Source organism: Salvelinus namaycush, chromosome 4, assembly GCF_016432855.1.
Source record: "Salvelinus namaycush isolate Seneca chromosome 4, SaNama_1.0, whole genome shotgun sequence".
Lineage (NCBI taxonomy): Eukaryota > Metazoa > Chordata > Actinopteri > Salmoniformes > Salmonidae > Salvelinus > Salvelinus namaycush.
The window spans coordinates 24,936,858-24,963,691 of NC_052310.1; the positions used below are offsets into that span (position 1 = coordinate 24,936,858).

The window sequence follows — 26,834 nt, forward strand, 5'->3', positions numbered from 1 at the left end:
CCCAGACTGGCTCTGGTTCACTCCTCGGCTCCGCCGACCACTCCATGTCCCCCCCCCCAAAAAAAATGTTGGGGCTGTCCTTTGGGCTTTCTCTGTGGCCGCGAACCCCGGTGTCGTCGCTGTCCTCCCTTTTCTCCTTGCGTCTCCCGCCAAGGAAGGCGATCCTGTCCTGCCAGGATTTCTTCCCATGTCCAGGATCCCTTCCCGTCCAGAATCTCATCCCAAGTCCATGTTACCCTCTTATCCTGGGCATGCTGCTTGGTCCTGTTGTGATGGGTTATTCTGTCACGATCGTTTGTAGAAACGGACCAAGGCGCAGCGAATGTTGAGTTCCACATAATTTATTAATAGTGAAACTTAACATAAACAATAAACGAACAACGAACCGTGACTACACAGGTGCTACATACACTTACTCAAAATACAATATCCCATAAACACAGGTTTGAAAAACAGCTACTTAAATATGATCCCCAATTAGAGACAACCAGCCGCCTCTAATAGGGAATCATACACAATCACCTACAAAAACAAACCTAGAACCCCACGTAGAAATAATAAACTAGACTAACCCCCCAGTCACGCCCTGACCTACTCTACCATAGAAAATAAGGACTCTCTATGGTCAGGACGTGACATTGTACAGCATAAAGTGATGTTTAGCTGATTGTTAGTTTTTATAGATGATATTATTTAAATAAATAGGTCTGTTATCTTTTCTACATATTTTGTCTGGTTTTTACTCATTTTAAGTTTTTATTCAGAAATGGTATTGGGGAAAAAAGCGGACATTTTTTTTTTACACTGTTTGGACTTGGCGACCCGAAACGGCCCACCCATTGATTTCAATGGCAGAAAAATCCCTGGCTCTTTTGATGTCAAGAAATTCCTATAGAGGTAGAGCACAGCAAGGTGGATGAGGCAGTAGCTGTGCTTCAAGCTCACCAGGCTAAAGCTGCTACACAGAAATCTGTCCACAACACAGCTGGAGCTTGAACCCAAGGAAGGGACCACGATCCTTGAAACTTGCTTCATTGAAATAAAAATGTCAGAAAACATTTTTACATTGAAAAACATCTGGAAACATTGCAATATTGATAAAGAAGCACTTCTTTACTTTTGAATGAAATTAATACATACATTTATTCATACAGTATTATACAGTACCATTAAGCAATATGATAATCATTCACCTGAGTGCGATAATACATGTACGATATGTGTCCTCTCAGGCTTTTTTCTGGATCAAAAAGTGGCTTGGATGGTGGGTGTGGCAGGGGGCACGGTTGAACCGTCTGCACGGACAAAATGTGGATACAGTTTTAGAGGTCCCGCCCTCGGCGGTGTAGAGTAATTTTGGCATTTTTAAGCCAATGTCCTTCAATTCTACAAATTTCTCCTTGGAAGTTGAGAGACATTTTTGCCATTTTATAACTCATTTCCTGCAATTCAACATATTCTGCCATGGAGCTGAGAAAAACTGTCTAGCTTTTACTTAGTAGTTAGCTCTCAGTGATTATATTATTTAGAAAAATATAGCTCCATTATCTTTTCTACATACTATATATCTGGTTTTACTCGTTTATGTTTACACTGAAAGCGTTTTTTCAATCTGAAATTTTATTGGGGAAAAAGTTATATATTTTTTAATATTACACTCTTTGGACTTGGCAACCGGAAACAGCCCGTTCAAGGATTTCAATGGCAGAAAAATCCCTGGCTCTTTTGATGTCAAGAAATTCCTATAAAAGGAGCGCACAGGTAAATCATCATTGCACTGTAGGTTAAACAAATGCAGATGGGCTTCTGATGATAGAAGTCACAACATTCTGAATATTGAGTTAATGTGGTCTTTTGCAGTGGTCTTTTGCATCATTATTTCATTACAAATGTAACTGAAGCAAGCTTTGTTGTCCTTGTGAATCATTTCTCATATCTTCCCCCATCCAGGAGTACAACATTACAAAGCAACCCAATACCCAGGAGCCTCTAATGGCCTCTGTGTTGGCTGCTGCTCTTCCTCCTCAGGAACAGAAGCAAATACTGGGTGAGAATCTCTTCACCCTCATACAGAACATGCACCCCTGCCAGTCTAAGACGATCACAGACATGCTGCTGGAGTTAGAAAACTCTGAGTTGCTCCACATGCTGAAGTTCCCAGAGTCCCTGTGGTCCAAGGTGGATGAGGAAGTGGCTGTGCTTCAAGCTCACCAGACTAAAGCTGCTACACAGAAATCTGTCCCCAACACAGCTGGAGCTTGAACCCAAAGGAGGGACCCCAATCCTTGAAATTTTCTTAACTTGCTTCACTGTAACATTTTTACATTGAAAAACATTGCAATATTGATAAAGAACGACTTATTTACTTTTTGAATGAAATGAACACTTACAGTATGTGATTGACCAGAAAATTTTAACAAAAATGTGTGTGTGTGTGTGTGTGTGTGTGTGTGTGTGTGTTTGTGTGTGTGTGTGTGTGTGTGAGAGAGATGGGCAGACACCTACCCTATCATCACATTTGTTTCAAATAATGATGCAAAAGACCACTGCAAAAGACCACATTAACTCAATATTCAGAATGTTGTGACTTCTATCATCAGAAGCCCATCTGCATTTGTTTAACCTACAGTGCAATGATGATTTACCTTACAGAATTACAATTTAACCACAATAAAATAAAACAAAATATAGTGGATAATATTCCAGTCAACAATATCGACCTGACAGTGGAAAAGGATGTCGCGACCTTAGGTCACACTAGCCATCTCTAGGGTACTGCAAGTCTGCAGTAACTCTCTTGCCTGTCTCCAGTCGTCACTAGCTTCTATAGCCACAAAGTCATAAACCCAGCCCATTTATACAATATATATTCTTAAAATTGTATTTTAAACCTAACCCTAACCTTATTCCTAACACAAACCTTAAATTAATTTTAGTTTTTTTGCCAATTTGGGATTTGCGGCTGTGGAATCTGACTTTGTGGCTATCAAAGCTAGTGGAAAGCTCATTGCTTTCCGGGTTCCTTGAGAAGTCCCTACCTCATTGAAGTTTGAATGTTAAAGTTAAGGGTTAGGGTTTTTGATTCATGGTATGGACGTCCCAAGGACCCCAGATAGCGCTGACTAGGGGAAACCCCTGTCTCCTCCCCTCGCAGGACCCGTCCGCTCGCTAGACCCATAATTCCCCGCGCCAAGACAAGATGGAAGAAAGCAGGGGCCCCAAGACAACAATGTTTTGGCTATAAAACGTAAAAAGAACGAGAAAGGGAAGAAAATACGAACGTTTAATGCAAATAGCGGTCATGTATAGGTAAATATACATTTCCATTTATTTTGGAGTATTTGTTGAAATTTGTCGAGTTATGTGGAAATGTCAAACGAAAATCGTTTCAACCAGCGAGAGATGCATTCAAAGCCGAGCATCATTGTTTCTCTGTTGCATGGATCATAGTAATGCGGGGTCTCAGTTTGAGCTGCTAGCTCTTTCTAGCTGGTATGCACTAATTTGGCTCATAGCATCCGTAGTTACTATTTGCAGAATGCGGTGCAATTTAACTTTAGATCCCAAACAATACATAATGTATTACTAAATGCAGCGATAATTGCTAGCTATAATTAGCTACGGTTATAACTAGCTAGTTACTGTAGTTTGATAAATATACTCGGAACGCCAGAGATGACCAGAATGTATTTCTCGAGCCTGGTCCCAACCAAGGGCAACAAACCAATCTTCTTTCATAAATGGGTAAATATTATGTGCTCCTCGCGCACCGTGAGCTAATGTCAGTATTTTAGTTTTTATTAAGGTCGTGCGACCTGTAAAGCCATTGAATCCCAGGGTAATGTACTGTAATGTTTTGTCAGTTTGAGATTAACGTTACTTGGATTTAGCTAGCACAACTAGCTAACGTTAACCATTATTATTGAGCCGTCGCCATCTAGGTTCTATTTTCAAACTGTATGAGTCGATTTGTTGTCCCGTGTTATTGTGTTTTAATAGTATTGCATTTATGTGACAGAAGTGTGTTTTGTATCAGCAAAGCTGGCGAGGACATCTAGGTAGGTAGCTAACGTAATTCGTTTCATTGTAGCCAGCTAGCTAGTTAGCTATGCATCACAAAAGCCCATCCGCTTTCCATGTAATTCGATGTCGCGTAGCCAAATGGTAGGCTAGACTAAACAATACCGTTCAGGATCCAGCTGGAATAGTCAGCCAAAGAGCAGTTTTAACGTTATACTACATTATGTTACTAAATTCAAGGTGAAATATGGTTTGTTTTAGACTAGTGGACCGTGTAATTTGATGTGTTTATCACAGGCAGTGACTAAAGCCTGTGGTTCTTATAAATTGTCAAGGGCAGCAAATTCAAGGTGTTCACATCCCGGGTAATACATTTTTATAAATTGTCAACCAGACAGTGTAATTTGAAAGGGAAAACATAAACGTGCACATTTTACATTGCAGCAACGATTTTTGTTTGGCTGCATGTGATATACAAAATGTCGCACGTAACACGTGATTTGGATAATGTTTCAGAAGTAGCTAGCCTACATTTGATTGGTGATGGCTGGCTACACTATTCTTCACGGACCTAATGTTATGGTGATGTCTAATTGGTATTGGGCGAGCACAAGGTCATTTGAGAGGGTTAGAATCTTGGGCAATATTTTATTATGAATCATTTAGGACCACAATAAGTAAGAGATCATCAACAAGGGGCTGCTAGCGCATCGAGAATAACAACTTCCATGTCGTTCATTATTTTCTACGCATAGAGCCCTGAGTTGATTATTAAGCAATAATGCACGAGGGGGTGTGGTATATTGGCCATACACCACAAACCTCCTAGATGCCTTATTGCTATTATAAACTGATTACCAACTTAATTAGAGCAGTAAACATTTATGTCTTGTTAAACCCGTGGTATAGTGCCTGATATACCACGGCTTTCAGCCAATCAGCATTCAGGGCTCGAACCTCCCAGTTTATACCATTGGTATAATTGTTAATTTGCCTGTGGAAATGTGTTCAACATCCACTCAAGTAGTTAGCAAGTTTACAAGATAGCTATAGTAGTTGCCTAGGTAACCAAACAGACTCGCTAGTTTAGCTAACCAAACCATCAGCTTGCTATTATGAAAATCGAATTCAGCAATGCCAATAATGTTTTTAATTCGACTTTTGATATCAAAAGCAGGTCAGAAATAGAACAAGTAAGCATTAACTATAGCCTTTGAATTCTACTGTGAGGATATACCATAATGCATGCTCTATAAAAGCCCTTCCAGCCAATCAGAAATAGGCTTAGGAGGTGTACCTCATAGTGTTTGGAAATAGCCACAGGATGGGTTTTCAATAACATCAATACTGTGAAGTTTTTCAATAAATGATACTATTTGTTGCTACTTTAAGTAAATACCTGCAGGCAACTTGTGCAATGCGTTAGAGGAAGCAGATTGCGTTCTTATTTCACCTGTCTCGTTATTTCACATTTTTAATTACTTAGTTACTTACTTAGTTCCCAAGCACAGTTGAGCCAGTCACGTGTTTGTTTGTAATTATGAACTGGGTGGTTCGAGCCCTGAATGCTGCTCTTATTACGTTGGTAACCAGTTTATAATAGCAATAAGGCACCTCAGGGGTTTGTGGTATATGGCCAATATACCACGGCTAAGGGCTGTATCTAGGCACTCCGCGTTGGGTCTAATGTTGATTGGTTAAAACCGCATTCCAGCCGATGTCTTTTTCACAACTTACTACCGGCTAAATCTATGATGTTAAAATGCCTATTTACTGTGTTCCATCTGACTGCGCAATCCACTCTCATCAGCCCAGCCAGGCATTTTAAAAACTTTTTCTCCACTATATAAAAAGCATATAAACAGTATCTCACATTTTTTTTAGATTAACGTTTATTTTTCAACAGCTACGATTTTTTTATAAACCTTGCTGTCTGTGTCTGACATTTGTAACATTGTTTCAATATTCAAATTTGATCTCCAGCTGTCCCATAGTAATGAACGTGTCGGGACGAGACAGGCAGGCAGCGTTTCTGACAGTCGAAACCATGAATCAGCTGGCATAATTTTTATGGGTGTATACAAAGAAATGTAAATTGGAAAAAGTGCAGCTAGTTTGCAGTCATTCCAGCTTCAGTTTGAAGTGATTGTGTTCACTGTGTTGTTGACTAGCTCCTCTGAACACCGGTTTTCTGACGAGAGAACACATTTTATATGCCAGGCATAATCGCGCCACATTTGACTGTATCTTGTGGAAGAGTGAACTAGTATGAATAAATTCATCAAAATAGCGGTTTGTGAAAATATGTCAATCATTATTTGAATATGTTAACCCGTTGTATAAAAGTGATAATGCTATTGATGCTGACGTTTGGAAGATAAATTGGCACAGTTTTCCAGCCCTCGGCTTCGTCTCGGGCCTAGGACCCGTGCCAATATATCCTCCAAACACCGGCTTCTCGGGCATTATCACTTAAATAGCACAACAGGAGAAAGCCGGAGCAGATGAGTCCAGCTGTGTATTGACAGGGGTCAAGATTTATATTGAAAGTAGTGTTTTATTGCTTCATTAGGGTGATCAGGGACGTGCAACTATCGTTTTCCATCACAAATACATTAGTGCAACACATTCAACATAAAATATCTTCCATTTTCATCAGATGACAACAGAAGTACAACACTATTTGGCTGGCAGCCACACAAGTAAATGAGCTTACAACAAAGAAATATGATGACCATGCATAGTTTTTTAATGTTTACGCCTGTTATAGAAATAATGTAGCCAGCTACATTTCCTAATGTTTTGCTAAAAGTTAATCTTGCGTTTTACCAGAGAAAAATAGGCTACACTGAAAGTACTGGAGCAAAGAAGCTATTCATCAGTTGGAGCGCTGTCTGCTGATAGAATGGCCGTTCATGAACTCTCATCCGAGTATAGAAGTGCATCTGGAGCACAGAAATGGTCTAATGCCGAGCAGAAATTACAATGAAGCATTTTAGGTCTGTGTTTACGAAACGCAGCAAGATATTTGTTGTGCGTTTTAATCTTTTTTTCCTGCGTGAAAAACACAGAATTATGCGTAGACACGACCCCTGGGTTTTTGCTATCTAAAAGTGGCTGAATTAATAAGGTGACGGGGAAGCATATTGTGTTAGCTATCTGCCGTGTTTGAGAAGGTAAGCCCTTTTGGATGAGTTATTTGTACAGCTGCCATTGCTATCTTGATTTCCTTGTATTTTTCTCCTCTCTGTTCTCAGCCCGTCTGCTCCTCCCCCCTCTTCTTAGAGCAGGCAGGTCAGTTGCCCTAGCGACTCCAGACTCCACACATCTTGTAGACATGCTGCTGGAGCGCCAGTGCTGCAATTCGCCAAAACTTTGTTAATTTGCACAAAGTCTCGTTCACATTCTCCTGTAATGTCCAAACTCAACAACAATGACATTCGGTAGCTCCTGTCTAGATATGTAGAACTTTATGAGCTTGATTACTCGTCTTGGCATATTGTTTGCGCTCGTTAGCATATTTAGCTAGCAGCCTCCATTGAGCTTCGCCATATATAGACGCCCAATGGACTTTTTCGCGTTTTTTTGGCGCCCACTAAACCGCTTATACCCGAAATCCCGGTGTGAGAGAAGGACGGTATGATGATATGAAAATCTGGATACTGTCCAACCCCAATCAGACTGCAACATAGGGACCGGAGAAACTCTAGTTCATCACTCACCACTTTAGGCTATCAAATGCTCCTAAAAGACACATCTTTGCTGTAACATCAATACTAGCTAGCTAAGTTTTTTCCTCGGTGGATCTGCATTTACAATGTAGTGTGGTTGTTGGTTTAGCTTTCTGTAACTTTGTAGCAAGTATGGTCTGCATGTGTAGGTGCATATTGCGTCAGGATTGCAAGGTGTCCCGTTATCTTTTACAACTGTCCCGTTATCTGGTTTTAATGTGCATTTCAGAATGCCCTTCTAACCAATCAGAAATGGGTATTCTACAATGCTGTAGTATAAACATTTGTAATATTTGCATAGACCATGGATAAACAAGTAGTCGCTGAGAGTCGACTCCAAACGACTCGATTCCTCGACTCCTTACCCGTCGTAGTTGCCATTGGCTACTTCCGAGAACAAACTTTTTTGCGTCATTCACAGCAAATAAGGAGCTGGGGAGGGGAGGGGCATAGATAAGCAAGTCGACAACCAGGCAGACAGTCCTAACCATGCGTCGGTATTCAAAAGCTGTATCTTGCCATGCTGTATCTGTCAATTTCTTGGCTTGAAATGTCTGAAGTTCACTAAAGTAGGGGCTATCAATGAGTAGGCTAAGGTATTCTAGACGCAACAGACCGAAGACTGAACACACACATCTTTCATAGCTAAGATAAAGAGCAGGCAAGGGGGAGACAGTCAGTCGTAACCGTGCACGTAGGCTATATCTTTAATCTGTATCTCGCAATGTCTTATCTTGCAATGCCATGTAAATTCACCAAGAGTATATTAAAGTATAGATTATGCTATTAATGAGTATGGCTAAGCTATTCTACAATGCTCAAGTGGAATTGAAGTTCATCATCGCCAAATGCGTCAATTTAATTAAGCCAAAATGGGCAAAAAAGGCTGTGCCTATATATCTTATTTAATGAATTCCTGGCTGTTGATGTCCTAGGCAATAGATCGCAAAGCAGGGCATCCCTGATTCCCCGCTGTGCAATTGTTTTTGGAATGCGCAAGTTCACTTTCTCATCCATAAATGCATCTCATGTTCAAATACTGTTCAGCAGCTCAAATCAGCAGGATGGGAGGCATTTTTATTAGGGGGGGCATATACTATGAATTGCTAAAATAATGGTTATCACAGTTCCTTAATTTAAATATTATGGGGACATGTATACGTTTGGCAGTCAAGCATGAGTTATCAGTGTAGCCTATTATTGTTCTTTCGACCAATCGATTGGTCAATTTTTTTTTGCCGTGTACAGTGCCTTTGTAAAGCATTCAGGCCCCTTCACTTTTTATGCATTTTGTTACGTTAAAGCCTTATGCTAAAATGGATCAAATTCAACATGTTCCTCATCAATCTACACACAATACCCCATAGTGACAAAGCGAGAACATGTTTTTAGAAAATGTATTACAAATAAAAAAACACCTTATTTACATAAGTATTCAGACCCTTTGCTATGAGACTCGAAATTTAGCTCAGGTGCATCCTGTTTCCATTGATCATCCTTGATGTTTCTACAACTTGATTGGAGTCCACCTGTGGTAAATTCAATTGATTGGACATGATTTGGAAAGGCGCACACCTGGCTATATAAGGTCCCACAGTTGACCGTGCTTGTCAGAGCAAAAACCAAGCCATATGGTTGGAGGAATTGTCTGTGGAACTCCGAGACAGGATTGATTGTGTCGAGGCACAGATCTGGGGAAGGGTACCAAATTCTGCAGCATTGACAGTCCCCAAGAACACAGAGGCCTCCATCATTCTTAAATGGAAGACGTTTGGAACCAACAAGACTCTTCCTGGAGCTGGCTGCCCAACCAAACTGAACAATCAGGGGAGAAGGGAGGTGACCAAGAACCCAATGGCCACTCTGACAACGCTCCAGAGTTCCTCTGTGGAGATGGGAGAACCTTCCAGAAGGACAGCCATCTCTGCAACACTCCACCAATCAGGCCTTTATGGTAGTAGACAGAGGAAAGGGAAAGGCGGATACCTAGTCAGTTGTACAACTGAATGCTTTCAACTGAAATGTGTCTTCCGCATTTAACCCAACCCCTCTGAATCGGAGAGGTTTGGGGGGCTGCCTTAATCGACATCCATGTCTTCGGCACCCAGGGAACAGTGGGTTAACTGCTTTGCTCGGGCAGAACGACAGATGTTTACTTTGTCAGCTCGTGGATTCGATCCAGCAACCTTTCGGTTACTGGCCCAACGCTTTAATGGAAGCCACTCCTCCCTCAGTAAAAGGCACCTAAAGGACTCTCAGACCATGAGAAACAAGATTCTCTGGTCTGATGAAACCAAGATAAAACTATTTGAAATTAATGCTAAGCGTCACGTCTGGAGGAAACCAGGCAGCACTCATCAACAGGTCAATACCATCCCTACGGTGAAGCATGGTGGTGACAGCATCATGCTGTGGGGATGTTTTTCAGCAACGGACTGGGAGACTAGTCACATTAAAGGGATAGATGAACAGAGCAAAGTACAGTGAGATCCTTGATTTTAAAACCTGCTCCAGAGCACTCAGGACCTCAGACAGGGGCGGAGGTTCACCTTCCAACAGGGCAACAACCTTAAGCACACAGCCAAGACAACGCAGGAGTGGCTTCAGGACAAGTCTCTGAATGTCCTTGAGTGGCCCAGCTAGAGCCCGGACTTGAACCCAATCCAACATCTCTGGAGAGACCTGAAAATAGCTGTACAAATTTCTACAGACCTGTTTTTGCCTTGTCATTATAGGGTAATGTGTGTAGATTGATGTGGGGGAAAACAATTTAATCAATTTTAGAATAAGGGCTGTAACAAAATGTAGAGAAAGTCAAGGAGTCTGAATACTTCCCGAATGCAATTGTAATAACAATGAGTTAAAGAAAAAGGAGGGTGTAGGAGCAAGAGCTGCGTGCATATAATCGAACTGTTGACTCGAATGGCGTCAGCCCAAGTCGCATACTCCCTTTAAAGACCTTCGCTTGAAAAACTTGAAAAAACCCACAATAGCACGGTTTATGTCTCTTGAGACACCAGAGCCAGTATACACTTCCTCAAAATAGTCCAAATTAATCTAAGATAACTCAAGAAATCTGCCATTTACTTTTGATGTTTTTTGCAGAGGAGATCTTAGTCGCACAATTTTTCATCTACCATGCGGTATTTCTCAAGTGGAAAAATTAGCATGAAAATGAGTATCGTTGAATGACAAACACTTAATTGAAGAATGCCTACTGTTGACCAATGGCCAACGAAGGTCCGTAGACTTCAGCTCCCGAACTTGGGCATACCTCGAGAAAAATGTTTGTGCACAAAATCCTTGACGAAGACCAAAATGTTGTCACAATATATGCACAAAATGTTTTGGATGGGAGCATGCAGACAACTTAAAGAATCCTCCAAAACCACTAATTCCTATAACTTAGTGTTACACTAATATGTAAGAACAACATTTTTCGTGAAATGTTTCATTTTGTTAAGGTTGGAAGCAACATGAAAATTTGTTGTGGAAATCTGTTGCAGCTCAAGTTGACTACAAAACCCACAATGCTCTCTCTATTGGCTGGCTAGCTAGCAAATGTAGCGGCTCACAGTAATACCAACTTCAATATCACCATGTGGAGTGGCTAGTTAGCTGTAAAATCACCAACACCATTAATTTAGGAGTCTACAATCTCACCATGTTCAACCTGGAGATCGATGTGCCTCAGAGTGGAGTCTGACATTCGCGACGACACCATGCAATGCACCCTGGACTGAAAAGGCAGACAAATAGGAGAAATGTGTTAGGGCCTCTGTTAAATTACACATTTCTCGAGATGGGAATATAACAAAAACAAAAAGAGAACCTCCTGCGTTATGACATTGGACAGTATTGAAATCTGAGATGTATTTTGTATGCAATCTAAAAGTCAAATTACTAACAGTGTAGTGAGAGCGGCGTTATCGCAATGCTACATCATACCAACCGGTTTTCTGCAGGCTTGAACGATAATAGCTTCGGATACACGTGAAATGACCCAGGGAATCGATAGTTTCACTCAGATTCACAAAAACAATAACTTTCAAAATGGGTGAATCTTTTTTCTAAGTCTCCATATCAAATAGGGATGTAGATCGATACGAAGGTCCGATTGCAGGGGATGTCCACTGTTCGGGTAGTCTAGTGCCTATCTGAAAATTGGTGTGCAGGGCGCATCGCAAGCGTTGAGTTATTGACGTTTCTAAACATTAAAACAGTGTTGGGGATTGTATTTTGCATGGTCCCCACCTGTAAGCAGTGCTTATAGCTGAGAACCCATGGGATAAGGCAGAATGCCTCGTTAAATGTGCTGGGTTTTTCGAGAGCAAAATCTTCAGCACCATTTATTAGGCAGATATTCCATTCAGACTGCCACAGCTGCTGGCCTTGGTCCATTGTTGGGGGTATGCTGCCTGCAGTCAAGAGGTTAAGCTTTGCTTTAGCTTAAGTCGTTTCTTTAATCTTTGTTGACCCGGTGAGAGAGACTTAGCGCGGTTAGTAATGGCCTTGATTTTGCTGCGGCGCTGTGAACCTTATGTGACATTGATATAATAACGCATGTCGCTCCGTTAGTGCTTTGCATGATAGCACTGGACTAGGCAAATTAGTCCCTGGTTTAACAGCATAGTTATTTTTGCCCTCTTTAATCATGGCAATTTGATTTAGCTATAGCCGCCTGGCATTTGGAAATGTGAGCTATCCTACATCGAACATTAGAGCATTATATTGCTTCAAGTAAACAAAGAGGCAGGATGTTTAAAAGGTCTTCAAAGGAGCCACAGAAGTTTTGCTTGATAACCATAACCCAGCCACTATATCATAGCCTCACTCCATAGAAATAGAATTGCTCATGCATCCTGTTCCAGATAGGCAAAGCCCAATAAATCCAATCAAGTAATTAATGGATGACTGGGGAAATGGAGAACACGCTGACTCCACCTGGGACCAGTCTAGCCCTGAGGTCAGGGTTACAAGATTGCTTTACAAGATTGCAGGCTTGTAGCCTATATCTTCCTCGTAATAACTGTCCTGTTTTTTCTCTCATGCAAAAAGCCACAGGAGAAAACAACTTTTCTATTATATTCTCTCAACTCAAGACATAGACAAATCTGTCAACATGCCCTCAAGCAAGGCAGTTAAAGGGAAATTTCACCAGCACCACCCCAACATCAACATGTGCTAATAGTACATCTCTATTTTTTGTAGTCAAAAAGATGGAGGAAGAGAAGGGTTTCCAATGAAGTCAACCAATTAGTAGGCAATGCCTACTCATTGGTTAAAGTCAATGATGTCATTGGAAATATCTTCCTCTTTTTTTCCACCCCCAAAAAACATAGAAACATGCCAATTTCACAGGTGGTGCTGGAGATGAAGTTGAACAATTGTGAAATGTCCCTTTAACCCTAATTAATCCTTTACGTTACTCTGTATAAGAGCGTCTGCTAAATAACAATTGTAAACTGTAAAACTGATAACGTGGTTCTATACTTAGCCTCTTCTCCTCCCTTCTCTTCCAGGACATCCCCACCTGGCCCCATTTAGTGTTTCCCCTTTCTACACGTGCTGACCAACCATGAGTATTATCCAAGACAAGCTAGGCAACGAGTTTCTGCGAGGCAATGGGGGCATGGACCCAAACTTTGCCCCCGGCATGCTCATGTTCAGCCACCTGCCGCCCGTCACCAGCTTCACCCGCCTGGCCTCGCAGTCGGTCATGGGGGGTGACCTGCCCCAGGAGATGATCATGAAGAAGGAGCGCGACTCGCCACCCAACGCCCACGGCTTCCTCCACGGCATGGGCATCAAGCAAGAGCGGATGAGCGAGCTGGACTACCGCATGCCCCTTTATAGCGGAGGTGGCGGGGGAGGAGGAGGGCTGGGTGGCAGCTGTGGCGGAGGGGGCGTGGGGAAGGGCAACGAGATGCTGGAGATGCAGTTTGGTGGAGGCCACCACCACAACCATCAGAACATGCTTCTACACGACCTCAGCCTCGGCAATGTCCGAATGGGAGAGCCGGTGAGGGACCCATGTTTATTTCTAGAGTTTTAGTGGCTGAAAAGGGGCCTCACTCAATAGATATTTTCTGTAGAGTTATCATGTATGCTTTGATATGTTTGTCTTTGGTACTGTACGCCCTCTGTGAAGATCAAAATTAGTTATCAGTATAGCACCTATCGCTCCTTTGAGAATATTCACACTGTGTGCATGAGATATCACATCATAAGCACGTATCTGTCTACACGGCCAACCTCCTCCTCTGCTTTGTCCTCAGATGTCTGGAAGACCAGAGAAAGGGCCCAAAGAGACGTCGGGAAGGAGACGGAAGAGCAACAGTGATGGGGAGGGGAAAGCCAGAAGAAAACGTGGAGAACCCAAGGTAGAGCACATCTCTAGCATTTACATTAATATGCATTTTTAGAATCAAAGCTACCAAAAAGTCGCACGGCAGATCAGTTTTGCTGTGGTCAGGTCATGTTAACAGCAGTTTGTCCCCTCAAACAACATGTTTACACTTTGACGCAAAATTGCGGTTATTCTGACCTTTCAGAATTGATGTTATTCTGACCTTTCATTCTGTCCCGCGCCCCGCACAGGCCATGATGTTGGACGGCGAGGGGACCGGCCTCTCTCCCAACTCCAAACCGCACATCTGCGAGCACTGCAACGCTGCCTTCCGCAGCTCCTACCACCTCCGCAGACACGTGCTCATCCACACAGGTGAGAGGCTTTCAGTGCTTTCCGCATGGGAATTATTTTGAGGTGGCAGGAGTGTACACTTTTTTTTTTAGGCCATTCTATTGATCCTAAAGTGAAATCCTTTCGGTAAACAAGACACTGTTCCCGCAAAGTGTTTTATTGCTGATTCTGTCCAGAGATTGCTTTCAAGGTAAGGGAACAAATATAAATTTGTTATTTGGCTGAACTATCCCCTTTAGGTTTTCACTCTGTAACTTACCCTAGCGTGTTTGCTTCTTCTGCAGTGTTTATCCAAAAAGTTGAATTTAATGAACTGAGACTTGAATAAAGCCAACTTCTGCTTCCCCCCACTGATAGTCAATTAATGTGGAGAGTGGGTGATTGTATTTTTGATCGCACAGGTGAGAGGCCTTTCCGGTGCAGTCAGTGTAACATGAGCTTTATCCAGAAGTACCTGCTGCAGCGGCACGAAAAGATCCACAGTGGTGAGTCTTGACCTATGACGGCCAGCGCTGTGGTCAATTCCATTTCAATTTAGTCAATACAGGAAGTAAATGGAAATTCAAAGAGACATTTCAACTTGAAATTCAGTTTACTTCTTGAATGGAAATGAACCCAACCCTCATGCCTGAATGCCATTTTCTTTGTATGCATGTACAGTACCAGCCAAAAGTTTGGACACCTACTCATTCAAGGGGTTTTCTTTATTTGTATATTTCCTACGTTGTAGAGTAATAGTGAAGACATCACAACTATGACATATCACATATGGAATCATGTATTAACCAAAAAAGTGTTAAACAAATCAAAATATATTTTGAAGTGCTCAGCATATGTGGTAACTCCTTCAAGACAGTTGGGAAAGCATTCCTTATGAAGCTGAGAGAATGCCAAGAGTGTGCAAAGCTGTAATCAAGGCAAGGTGGCTACTTTGAAGAATCTCAAAATATAAAATATATTTTGTTTTGTTTAACACCTTTTTGGTTACTACATAATTTCATATATGTTATTTCAGAGTTTTGATGTTTTCACTATTATTCTACAATGTAGAAAATGGTACAAATTTAAGAAAATCCCTTGAATGAGGAGGTGCGTCCAAACTTGACTGGTAGTGTGTGTGTATCTACATACACACACTCAGTGCATTTCGAAAGTATTCAGACCCCTTAACTTTTTCCTTATTTTGTTATGTTACAGCCTTATTCTAAAATTGATCAAATCGTTCCCCCCCCCCCCCCATCAATCTACACACAATTATCCCATAATGACAAATAATATTTCGCAAATGTATAAAAAATAAACAACTGAAATCACATTTACATTAGTATTCAGACCCTTTACTCCTTACTTTGGCAGTGATTACATCTAGTCTTCTTGGGTATGACGCTACAGGCTTGGCACACTTGTATTTGGAGAGTTTCTCCTGTTCTTGAGAGGATCGGCAGACAAGCTCTGTCATCTTGGTTGGGGAATGTCGCAGCACAGCTATTTTCACGTCTCTCCAGAGATGTTGGATCAGGTTCAAGTCCAGACTCTGGCTGTGCCTCTCAAGGACATCGAGACTTGTTCCGAGGCCACTCTTGCGTTGTCTTGGCTGTGTGCTTACGGTCATTGTCTTGTTGGAAGCTGAACCTTCGCCCCATTCTGAGGTCCTGGAGCAGGTTATCATCAAAGATCTCTCTCTGTACTTTGCTCCTTTCATCTTTCCCTTAATCATGACTAGTCTCCCAGTCCCTGCCCCTGTAAAAAAAAAAAAGCCCCACAGCATGATGCTGCCACCATCATGCTTCACCTTAGGGATGGTGCCTGGTTTCCGTTAGACGTGAAACTTGGTATTCAGGTCAAAGAGTTAAATCTTGGTTTCATCAGACCAGAGAATCTTGTTCCTCATGGTCTGAGTCCTTTGGGTGCCTTTTGGCAAACTCCAAGCGGGCTGTGCCTTTTACTGAGGAGTGGCTTCTGTCATGTTGGTTTCAAACTTCCATTTAAGAATGATGGAGGCCACTCTGTTCTTGGAGACCTTCAATGCTGCAGAAATGTTTTGGTACCCTTCCCCAGATCTGTGCCTCGACACAATCCTGTCTCGGAGCTCTACGGACAATTCCTTCGACCTCATGGCTTGGTTTTTGCTCTGACATGCACTGTCAATTGTGGGACCTTTTATATAGACAGGTGTGCTTTTCCAAATCATGTCCAATTGAATTTACCACATGTGGACTCCAAGGACACCACATCACCATAGTACCCTCCAAGCTCATCATTAAGCTTAAGGCCCTGGGTCTGTACCCTGCCTTGTGCAATTGGTTCCTGAACTTTCTGACGGGCTGCCCCCTGGTGGTGAAGGTAGGATACATCGAGTCGAGACAGGGAGGAGGTGAGGGCACTCGGAGTGTGGTGTCAGGAAAACAACCTCTCACTCAACGTCAACAAAATAAAGGAGATGATCGTGGACTTCAGGAAACAGCAGAGGGAGCGCCCCCCCATCCACATCGACGGGACAGTAGTGAAGGTGGAAAGCTTCAAGTTCCTCGGTGTACAAAGCTGGGACCGACCGAGAAGCTGTTTTTCAGTCTCCATCTCAAGGCCATCAGACTGTTAAACAGCCATCACTAACACAGAGACGCTGCTGCCTACATAGACTCAATCATTGGCCACTTTAATAAATGGATCACTAGTCACTTTAAATAATGTCACTTTAATAATGTTTACATATCTTACATTACTCATCTATTGTGTTTATACTCTATTTTATAGTATCTATTGCATCTTGCCTATGCCGCTCGGCCATCGCGCATCCATATATTTATATGTACATATTCTTAAACCATCCCTTTACAGTTGTGTGTATGTGTTTATATATATATATATATAAGGTAGTTGTTGTGGAATTGTTAGATTACTTGTTAGTTCCTACAGTGCAGTACTATCTATCAGCACAAGCATTCCGCTACACTCGGATTAACATCTGCTAATCAAGTTGTAGGACCATCTCAAGATGATCAAAGAAAACAGGATGCACCTGAGCTCAATTTTGATTCTTATAGCAAAGAATCTGAATACTTGTGTAAATAAGGTATTTCGTTTTTTTAATATATTTTTTTATACATTTGCCAAAACATATAACCCTGTTTTCACTTTGTCAGTATGGGGTATTGTGTGTAGATTGAGGGAAAATGCATTTCATTCATTTTAGAATAAGGCTGTAACGTTACAAAATGTGGCAAGTCAAGGGGTCTGAATAGTTTCTGTGTGTGTGTGCACGCGCACAAAAGTTTGGACAACTACTCATTCAAGGGTTATATTTTATTTGTACTATTTTCTACATTGTAGAATACTAGTGAAGACTTCAAAACTATGAAATAATACACATGGAATCATGTAGTATCCAAAGAATATATATTTGCGATTCTTCAAAGTAGCCACCCTTTGCCTTGATGACAGCTTTGCACACTCTTGGCATTCTTTCAACCAGCTTCATGAGTTAGTCACCTTCAATGCATTTCAATTAATAAGTGTGTCTTGTTAATTTGTGGAATTTCTTTCTTTCCGTAATGCTTTTGAGCCAGTCAGTTGTGTTGTGACAACGTAGGGTTGGTATACAGAAGATAGCCCTATTTGGTAAAATACCAAGTCCATATTATGGCAAGAACAGCTCAAATAAGCAAAGAGAAACAACATTTTGGTTCTGCGTCAATGTTGTCCCATTCTTTTCTTAGGAGAGAAGCCCTTCAGCTGTGACCAGTGTAACATGTGCTTCATCCAGAAGTACCACATGGAGCGACACAAGAGGACCCACAGCGGAGAGAAGCCATACAGATGTGACACCTGCCAACAGGTCAGTCAGTCACAAGGGTAACTAGGTTTTACCCTCAAAGCAGAACAGATTTTTGATTGGCAACCGACCTGTGGTCAAATTAGTATTTAAAATACTTTCAAACACATTTCGATGTAAGTATTTTTTAAAAATGTATTTATTTAAGTATATTCAAGTACAAATATGTAGCCTTTAACTCTCACAACGGGTTGAAAATGGCAGATTTTGGTTACTGATAAGCTCCTAAAATGGAACACAGTAAGCTGTACATGAAGTCAGAGTTCAGGGTCTCCGCCTTTTCAGCTTTGTATGGGATTCAACTGACAGCCTTTCTAAACTTGAGCACTACTCGCAACAAGAATATGCCCCCAACCCTCCCGCTAATTGGGCTCCTTTTGCAAATGTTTTGTCTGAGTGAGGGCAATGCTGTAAATCAATGTGTTCTGAGACGTTGACAATTATATTTTGATGTCATGAAAGCAAACACATCCGTGAGTCCAAATGTGCACTTCACATTTCCGTATTATAAAACTTGTCATTTGTATATCAACGTTTATGATCGCTTTGTTTGATGTACAGTTACGAGGATGACATGGCGTCATACCCTGGGTTCTTCTGAACAGAATGAGCCCATGTTGGTCATATTGTAAAGAGAATGATCATTTGAACAAGCACCCAAATGCACTCATGACTCTATTCTATGCACAACAGAAATACGATGTGTCTCTGAAGTTCTTTGTGAAAGTCTAGCACTGTAACATCGTATTTTAGAACTTAGCTAGTAGCGATAGTCATTTGACATTTTTTGTGTTTGAGTACTCAAGTGACAAAAATAGCTATTTTTTTCAAAAAGGGCCCACACTGAAGGGGGGAAATTGTCTAATTATCTATATGCCAACAGTGCGCAACAATGCCTAATTTATTACCATTACAGATAACGAATCCTAATTGCTAAATTGCCTCAGACTCTTGAGTGTACAAAGCATTAGGAACACCTGGTCTTTCCATGACAGACTGACCAGGTGAAAGCTATGATCCCTTATTGATGTAATTAATTAAATCCACTTCAATCAGTGTAGATGAAGGGGAGGAGATGTTAAATACGGATTTTTAATCCTTGAGACAATTGAGACATGGATTGTTTATGTGTGCCATTCAGAGGGTGAATGGGCAAGACAAAATATTTGATTGCCTGTCAACGGGTATGGTAGTAGGTGCCAATCACACCGGTTTGAGAGTTTTAGGAACCACAACACTCCCGGGTTTTTCACACTCAACAGTTTCCTGTGTGTATCAAGAATGGTCCACCACCCAAAGAACATCCAGCCAACTTGACACAACTGTGGGAAACATTGGAGTCAACATGGGCCAAAATCCCTGTGGAACACTTTCGACACCTTGTAGTCATGCCCCAATGAATTGAGGTTAAAAGGGGGTGCAACTCAATAAAAAAGGTGTTCCTAATGTTTTGTACAGTCAAGAAAATGGGGAAAAAAGTGTCATTTTAAGATTCACTTATTGAAACCGTAATATCAACTGGTTATATTATGCAACACGCTCTTCAAAAAGGTAGTAACCTCAGTGGCGCTTGCTTGTAGAAGCCTATGGCTGTGCAATGGCATAGTCTTGTTTTGTTAATTTAGTAGACAATACCCTCTTATTTCCCGAGCCCATATCGCAGTCAAGACCCATCTATTTTATAGTAAAAAAACATGATGTAATAGAACAGAACAAAATAGAACGGAATAGTGCGCCGCGCATCTCGTGTCTGGAACAGTTATTCTCAAAGAGTGATCATTTGAAACGGGGCTCAATTTGGCGAGTTTAAAGACCACGTCTTTCTGGGTTACAAACAAATGTCTTTTCAATATACCGTTGTTCGATTTGGCCTTTTGGAATTTTCTAAATGGAATAACAATTACACTTTGAACTGGGGGGGGATGACATATGCTTGAGTAGGCCTAGGGATAATGATTCTGATGAATATACGCTCTTTGTCAAACTAATGTTTTTGTTTAGGGGGTTATAGCTTAGGCTAACCAATTCTAAATGGCACTAGCAGTTCGCAAATTGGGTCCCCGCAGTCATAAACCCGGGCTTTTTGTACGATTTCTCTTCAAATCTGATTTTACATCTAAACCACATTGTTAAACTTATGCCTAACCTTAAATGAAGAGCAAAAATGTAATTTTAGTTTTGTATTTTTACAATATAGGCCATTTTGACTTTGTGGCTGTGGTAACTAGTGACAATTTCAATTATTCCAAAAATGCAGCTCATTGTTGGAACACATATTTCCTTGCTTCAATCAACCAGTCCATTTTGTATGTGGCTACTTGGAGACACCAGTTAGACCTCTCACTCAAACCCTTGTCGTTTTTTTGTTTGATGCACCTAACCCCTAGTCTCATGAATATTCTTACTATGTTACTGAATGTATCCAGTGTTATTTCAGATTTATTTCATTGACAAATACTGCAAAAAGTACAGTAAATGTAAAATGCACATGAAATCAAGTGTAATGTTTGGATTCAGGTTTGAAGTCAGGTCAGGTGAACTGTTGTGGATTTCCAAAGTGTTCCCTTTCATTTGCTACCATGATTACACACATGCTTCTCATATTTATTCTGTTAATGTTTCTATTCGCATATTTCTTCCGGTAAAAACATTTCAAATTTGGCCAATTCCCGTAACTGTAAAGGTTTAAGTACTAAATGCACTTGAACCAAGGTCTGCTTGGTCCTAGGTGTATTTGATATAATGTATTTGGAAGTAAGTATTTGAAAATAGTTTTGTCCATTTTATAGGAATTTATTTGAAAATACCATATGTCAAATAGAAGTAGCTGATTTGGCCACATTATTTGAAAATACTTAATACACATTTTCTATGTATTTTAGTAACATACTTGAATACGCATTTATTTGAACCCAGTTATTGATGTCAGTTCTTGATGTTAGACTGATGTTAGACTGATGTTTGCAGTTTATCTCAATCTAGAATGTGTTTGCTCAAAATATCATGGGTGTTCCACACTGTTGGATGCTTGCTACGTGCTCTGTCATCAGACGTTTCAAACCATAACGCTTGGTCAAGAGCACTTTGGGTGCATCTAACAGTGGGCCGATGCATTTTGCTGTCGTTGAGCCATTTGCTCAATCCAGTGACTAGAAAGTGTTCAAATACTCTGCATCTCCTCCCCCTGTTCCCCTGTAGTTTTTCTCGAGGACGGATCGGTTACTGAAGCACAAGCGGACCTGCGGAGAAGCCATAAAGAAGGGCCCGGACCCCAGCATGTTGGAGCTTGCCCACGGGGACATGGGCCAGGGCAACTACTCACTCACTCAGGGAAACGCTACCGCCACCTCTGCATGCAAGAGGGGCAAGTCCAAAAACGCAGGCGAGGGCGGTGATCGTAAGCGTAAGAAGGCTGCTGCCACCACCGCGTCGTCCGGGGGCCTGCAGGACTACGGCATGGAGTGTTCCGACCCCAGCCTGCAGGGCCGCACACCAAAGCTGGTGTTCAAGAAGGCTAAGAAGGGCCTCGTCCCCATGGAGGACGGGGGGCAGAAGCTGCTGTCTCAGAAGCAGGGCTCCATGGAGCTGGCGGGGGGCTCAGGGCTAGATGCCATGGTCCTCATCCAGGGCTCCTCCAGCGGAGGCGCGAAACGAGGCCCATCAGCCACAAGCAACAACTACGACGACGCCATGCAGTTTGTGAAGAAGCGGCGCTACCTCCAACACGTGGCCAACAACGACTACGCGGCACCCTCCCTCCACATGGGCCAGCCCCATGCCAGCAGCGTGATCCAAGGCTCGCTGGGACACCTCAACGAGCCCACCCTCACCATGCTGGACACCTCGCCCCTGGACCTCAAGCACCACGACAAGTCGGTCATCCCGGACGAAGTGCTCCAGAGCCTGCTGGACCACTACAGCCACAAGTCGGATGGCACGCACCACCACCACCACGATGTGACCTTTGACCTCTCGGACCACAGTGGTCCGCACCACGTGACCCTGCAGCCGGCGGCCCCTGTCACCCCAGAGCTGGACGGCGACTCGCCCAACGGCGGCGACAAGCAGGTGGTCATGAGTGAGTACTCCAAGTTTCTTCTGCAGGCCCTGGAGCGCACCAGCCACAGCGGGCCCTTCCCCACGTTGGGACCCAGCGGGCCCTTCCCTTTGCTCTCCAGCCCTACGGGGCCCCTCTTCTCCGATAAACATGTATACACTACGTCTCCGCTGGAGTGCGGCTACCCGCCCACCGACTCCTCGCCACTGCCCATCCCCTCCATCCCTTCTTCTTCCTCCTCCTTGTCTTCCTCTAAGTCACACTACAGCATGGTGGTGGGCTCCCCCTCCCAGCCAGCCTTCCACCTCAGCGGCCTGGAGGCGGCTGGCCACCAGCAGCTCATCCCCTCTCAGGAGCTCACCGAGCAGCTGGAGAAGCAGCACCACTCCCCCACGTTCCAGCTCACGCCCCAGGAGCTGACGGCCGCCGGTGGAGCCCCCAAGGAGCAGGGGGCCAAGGGCAACGGGAGAAACGGCAGCTACTCCGACCTGGACACGCCCAAGGAAATGGACCTGCGGGCCACCTACCAGATCGAGAACTTCGCCCAGGCCTTCGGTTCCCAATTTAAGTCGGGCCGCCGCACCCCGCTGGGCTACAGCACTGGGGCCGAGGTCGACCACAGAATACGAACTCCCGTGTCAGAATTCTCAGGGTATACCAGTTTGTTAGCTGACGTCAGCGAGCCAGTAAGTACAGGATCGAAAACCCCAACAAGCCAAAGTTTCAGGTAAGGGTTAAAACGAGGTGAACCTAGTTGCAGGTCTTGTGTTTTTCTTTGTGTCCCTATACCCCTCTACATTTTGTTCTTGTAGCAAGGTCAATTTTTTTTTTTTTAAACACTGCCATTAAATGTTGATAATGAGAACTCTACCAGGGGAAGGTCTTCAAGGCCTCAAATGCAATTTTTTATATTCCTTTAAAAAAATCTGTATTTTGTCTTTATTTTGTTAGCGTAGTTGGTATGATATGAACGTAAACGTAGATTTTAATGTAATTTAAAATGAAAAATTAGGGGTTAGCTAAGCTTGATGATTTTTCTTTGAACTCTTGTTTTACCAATCATCATACAGTTGTAAAGTAATAATGAATGATGTTAATAATTTCAATAATAATACGTTTGTGGCAGGGAAAGGCCCAGAATTCAAATGGCAAAAAAAGTTATATATTGTCTGTTACTAGAATCGTATTACTCAGGTATTAAGGCAAAATTGTGTAATAAGGAGAACTTTGTATTATGAGATGCAATTCGCACACTTTTTTAAGTGTACTTTGAGACTACAAAGCTTTGTTACTATTTATCCCTCGAGGAGCGGGGGAACAAAAAGACAAACAAATTCAGCGGATCTTCCTGTTCAGTTTTCTTCGCCATTGAACAACCCTTTCCTCTACGTGTAGCTGTGTAGAGATTACGGTACTTCTGTGTCAATGTGAAAATGACCGTTTCCATTTCCCCCCGTAAAGGGCCACATGTAAAACACACGCTAACACGGATATTTATACACTCAAGAACTCATAGTGCACACAGTCCAGGCTCAATGGAAAGAGGTTTCAGTCCGCAAACCTTTTTTGTTTTATATACAGTGTCAAGTGATGTTTGTCTAGCCGTGCACGTTTTGGATGGCCCCTTCAGTGGCCCGTGACAAGGAAATGTGCTGGCCCCGTTGGCGACGTTTCAACAGCTGTTGTCGCTCATTTTTTACTGGGTTCCACTCCACTCCTGGCTGTTAACGTTCTTTTTTTTTGTCAGTGGAAATCAAACAAGCACTTTGAAAAACAAAATTGTGATTGAAAACTGAAAACATCCCAACTCAATTAAGGATGTGCAAAACCAAGTGATTATTATTAATTTTTTTTATTAGAGGAGAGAACTGTGAACGGGGGTGGGTGGGATAGGGTGGTTTGTTGTTCTGTAGGGAGGGTTAGACTGGGGTTGAATAGATGTATTTTTGTTTGTGTTTTTTTGACGGTTTGGTCAAGGGGAAGGGTTGTACAAATGATTTGCCATTACTGTATGTAACCCAATGTTCTGAGAAGACCTCTGTATTGATACCGAACAAAAATATAAACAACATGCAACAATTTCGAAGATTTGACTGAGTTACAGTTCATATAAGGAAATAAGTCAATTGAAATGTATTCATTAGGCCCTAATCTATGGATTTCACATGACTGGGCAGGGGTACAGTTATGGGTGGGCATAGGCCCACCTACTGGGGAGCCAGGCCCAGCCAATCAGAATGAGTTTTTCTCCACAGAAGGGCTTTATTATTTTGGGTTCCCGAGTGGCGCAGTGGTGTAAGACACTGCATCTCAGTGCAAGAGGTGTCACTGCAGTACCTGGTGATTGGGAGTCTCATAGGGTGGCGCACAATTGGCCCAGCGTCATCCAGAGTAGGCAGTCATTGTAAATAAGAATTGGTTCTTAACTGACTTGCCTAGTTAAAGGTTAAATAAATAAAATATATATATTACATTACATACGAAAATACTGCTCAGCACAAATTAAAGAATGAAGCTTTTTGTGCTTATGGAACATTTCTAGGATTTATTATTTCAGGTCAGGAAACGTGGGACCAACACGTTGCGTTTTATATTTTTGTTCGGTGTAAGTTGTTTCGAGAGGGGGCAGATAATATGCTGCAAGACTTATTTCTTCTTTTCTTTTGTATTCCCACTGATGTACTAAGACTCTACTGGATGCAAAAATCAAACTATTTTCCCTTTATTTATTTGTTTTTATTTTTGCAGGACGTTTTTGAAGTGCAAGTATTCACTGTACATCAATCTGTCTGTACCCTATGAAATCAGGCCGGATACATAAAAATTACCTCACTCATACAGGCTCAATGTTATGGTGTTGTGTGTGTGTATATATATATATATATATATATATATATATATATATATATATATCCCGCAAAAAGGCAGTCCTTCAAACTTTGCAAGAATAAACAATGGCCTTCTTTGTCTTCCGCAGCTCAAGCCATTCTCTCCCGGCAGTCAGGGTTGATATTTAGTTAATTTCCTGTGTGCCCCCTCCCCACCCCCACCACAGCTGATAGACTTTAAAGCTGCTCAGATCACAGGGAACAAAAGAATGACTGACTGGCCACTTCACTCCAAAACACACACTATGCTTTTAAAGAAAAGATGGAGAGACGGATGAGAAATTAAAAGATAGGATTGACCTAAGTGGGGTCCAAAATTGACAACCTTGATAAAGATTAATAAAAGTGACTGTAAAATACTGAGCTAATATTGTATTCTCAAACAAATGGGGAAAATATATTAGATTATGCTTCAGTGCCATTATCCTCTGAAGGTGAGGTATTGAAAACAGGGGCATCGATAATTTTGACCCCCACCTTCGTTCTGAGCAATTGTATAAAATAATGTATTTTCCCCAGCATGCAATATAGCTCAGTATTGGAATTATTTTATACAGCAATTTTTGCTCATTTGTCAAGTGTGTTTTTCAGAGATCAATGTACCTCATATCACTGAAGCGTCAGAAAACAGGGACACATTTCATGTATGTAGTGGAAATACTTGTAGTATAGGTTAAACATTTGTATAATCATGTAACAATGCCTGTGTTTACAATTATAGAAGAGCAATTGACTCGTTGAATTGCAAAATGTATTTGTTTTGTCTAAAGCCTTCACGCCAAGCAGTGTTGCATTCTAGATGCCTCATAGAAACTTTTAATTTCTCATGTTATATCCCTTATTTTTGTTACTCGCCATAAATGTGTTGATATGATCTCTAGAAGGATATTGTTTACAAAAATGTACAAAAACACTAAAAATGTATGTTAATTTTTTGTTTTTGTTTCTACCGATATGCATGATATGTTTTTATGGCTTTTTTCTGATCGTCACCACAACACCAAATTTTGTAGCAGATGCCTCCCCATCCCTGTCTTATTTGTTCAAGACCCTTGTGATATGATTTCCAGGGCTGTACCTGTTATTGAATCTATAAAATGATTAGAGAAGCCAATAAAAACATTTTTGGTAATAAAACAAAATGCCTGTGCAGACTGGACTTGATTGTGGTAGTGAAGTCCTCAACACGTCAACAATTATTTTTTGTAAGGGTTTGAACCACAGTAAAGACAGGCAAGAGCTCACATTTAGATTTTTGGATTGACTCACAATTATATTGCGAGATTTGAATTACAGGGGGGCTACGGGAGCAAAATAATGGAAATCTCAAAGTTAGTGTAATTTGAACCATGTTATGTTCTATTGTAATTCTTTAAAATCTTCCTGATATGATTATTCTTTAAAATCATATTTTAAAATGCTCTTATCAATGCTCTCAATTCAAAGCGGACCCTAACACCGGTACTGACTGCTAAGTGACCTGGCATAGGGAGGATCTCAATTGCATATCCTCTTCCGCTCTCCTCTCCTCCTTCTCAAAACCCTTTAGAGGAGAATGTTGGAGGAGAGGTACATCTGGCTTTCTCATCCAATGGGTTTTGAG

General features: G+C 41.9%; 1 protein-coding gene across 1 annotated transcript; it reads left to right on the plus strand.

Annotated features, from left to right (window-relative positions):
* The first annotated feature begins 3,198 nt into the window (after positions 1-3,198).
* Positions 3,199-24,189, plus strand: znf281b (zinc finger protein 281b). The gene is made up of 7 exons (XM_038991551.1): positions 3,199-3,309; positions 13,274-13,773; positions 14,030-14,134; positions 14,352-14,475; positions 14,856-14,939; positions 18,171-18,289; positions 21,485-24,189. Exons 2-7 carry the CDS (start codon positions 13,330-13,332, stop codon positions 23,072-23,074), a joined length of 2,466 nt encoding a protein of 821 aa, XP_038847479.1. The 5' UTR covers positions 3,199-3,309; positions 13,274-13,329; the 3' UTR covers positions 23,075-24,189.
* The last annotated feature ends 2,645 nt before the right edge of the window (positions 24,190-26,834 follow it).

Excerpts from the sequence above, each read along its gene's own strand:
- znf281b (XM_038991551.1), top strand. The coding sequence starts at position 13,330 with ATGAGTATTATCCAAGACAAGCTAGGCAACGAGTTTCTGCGAGGCAAT. Across the intron at positions 14,135-14,351 it reads GAAAACGTGGAGAACCCAAG|GCCATGATGTTGGACGGCGA; the intron begins GTAGAGCACATC and ends CGCCCCGCACAG. Across the intron at positions 14,476-14,855 it reads ACACGTGCTCATCCACACAG|GTGAGAGGCCTTTCCGGTGC; the intron begins GTGAGAGGCTTT and ends TTGATCGCACAG.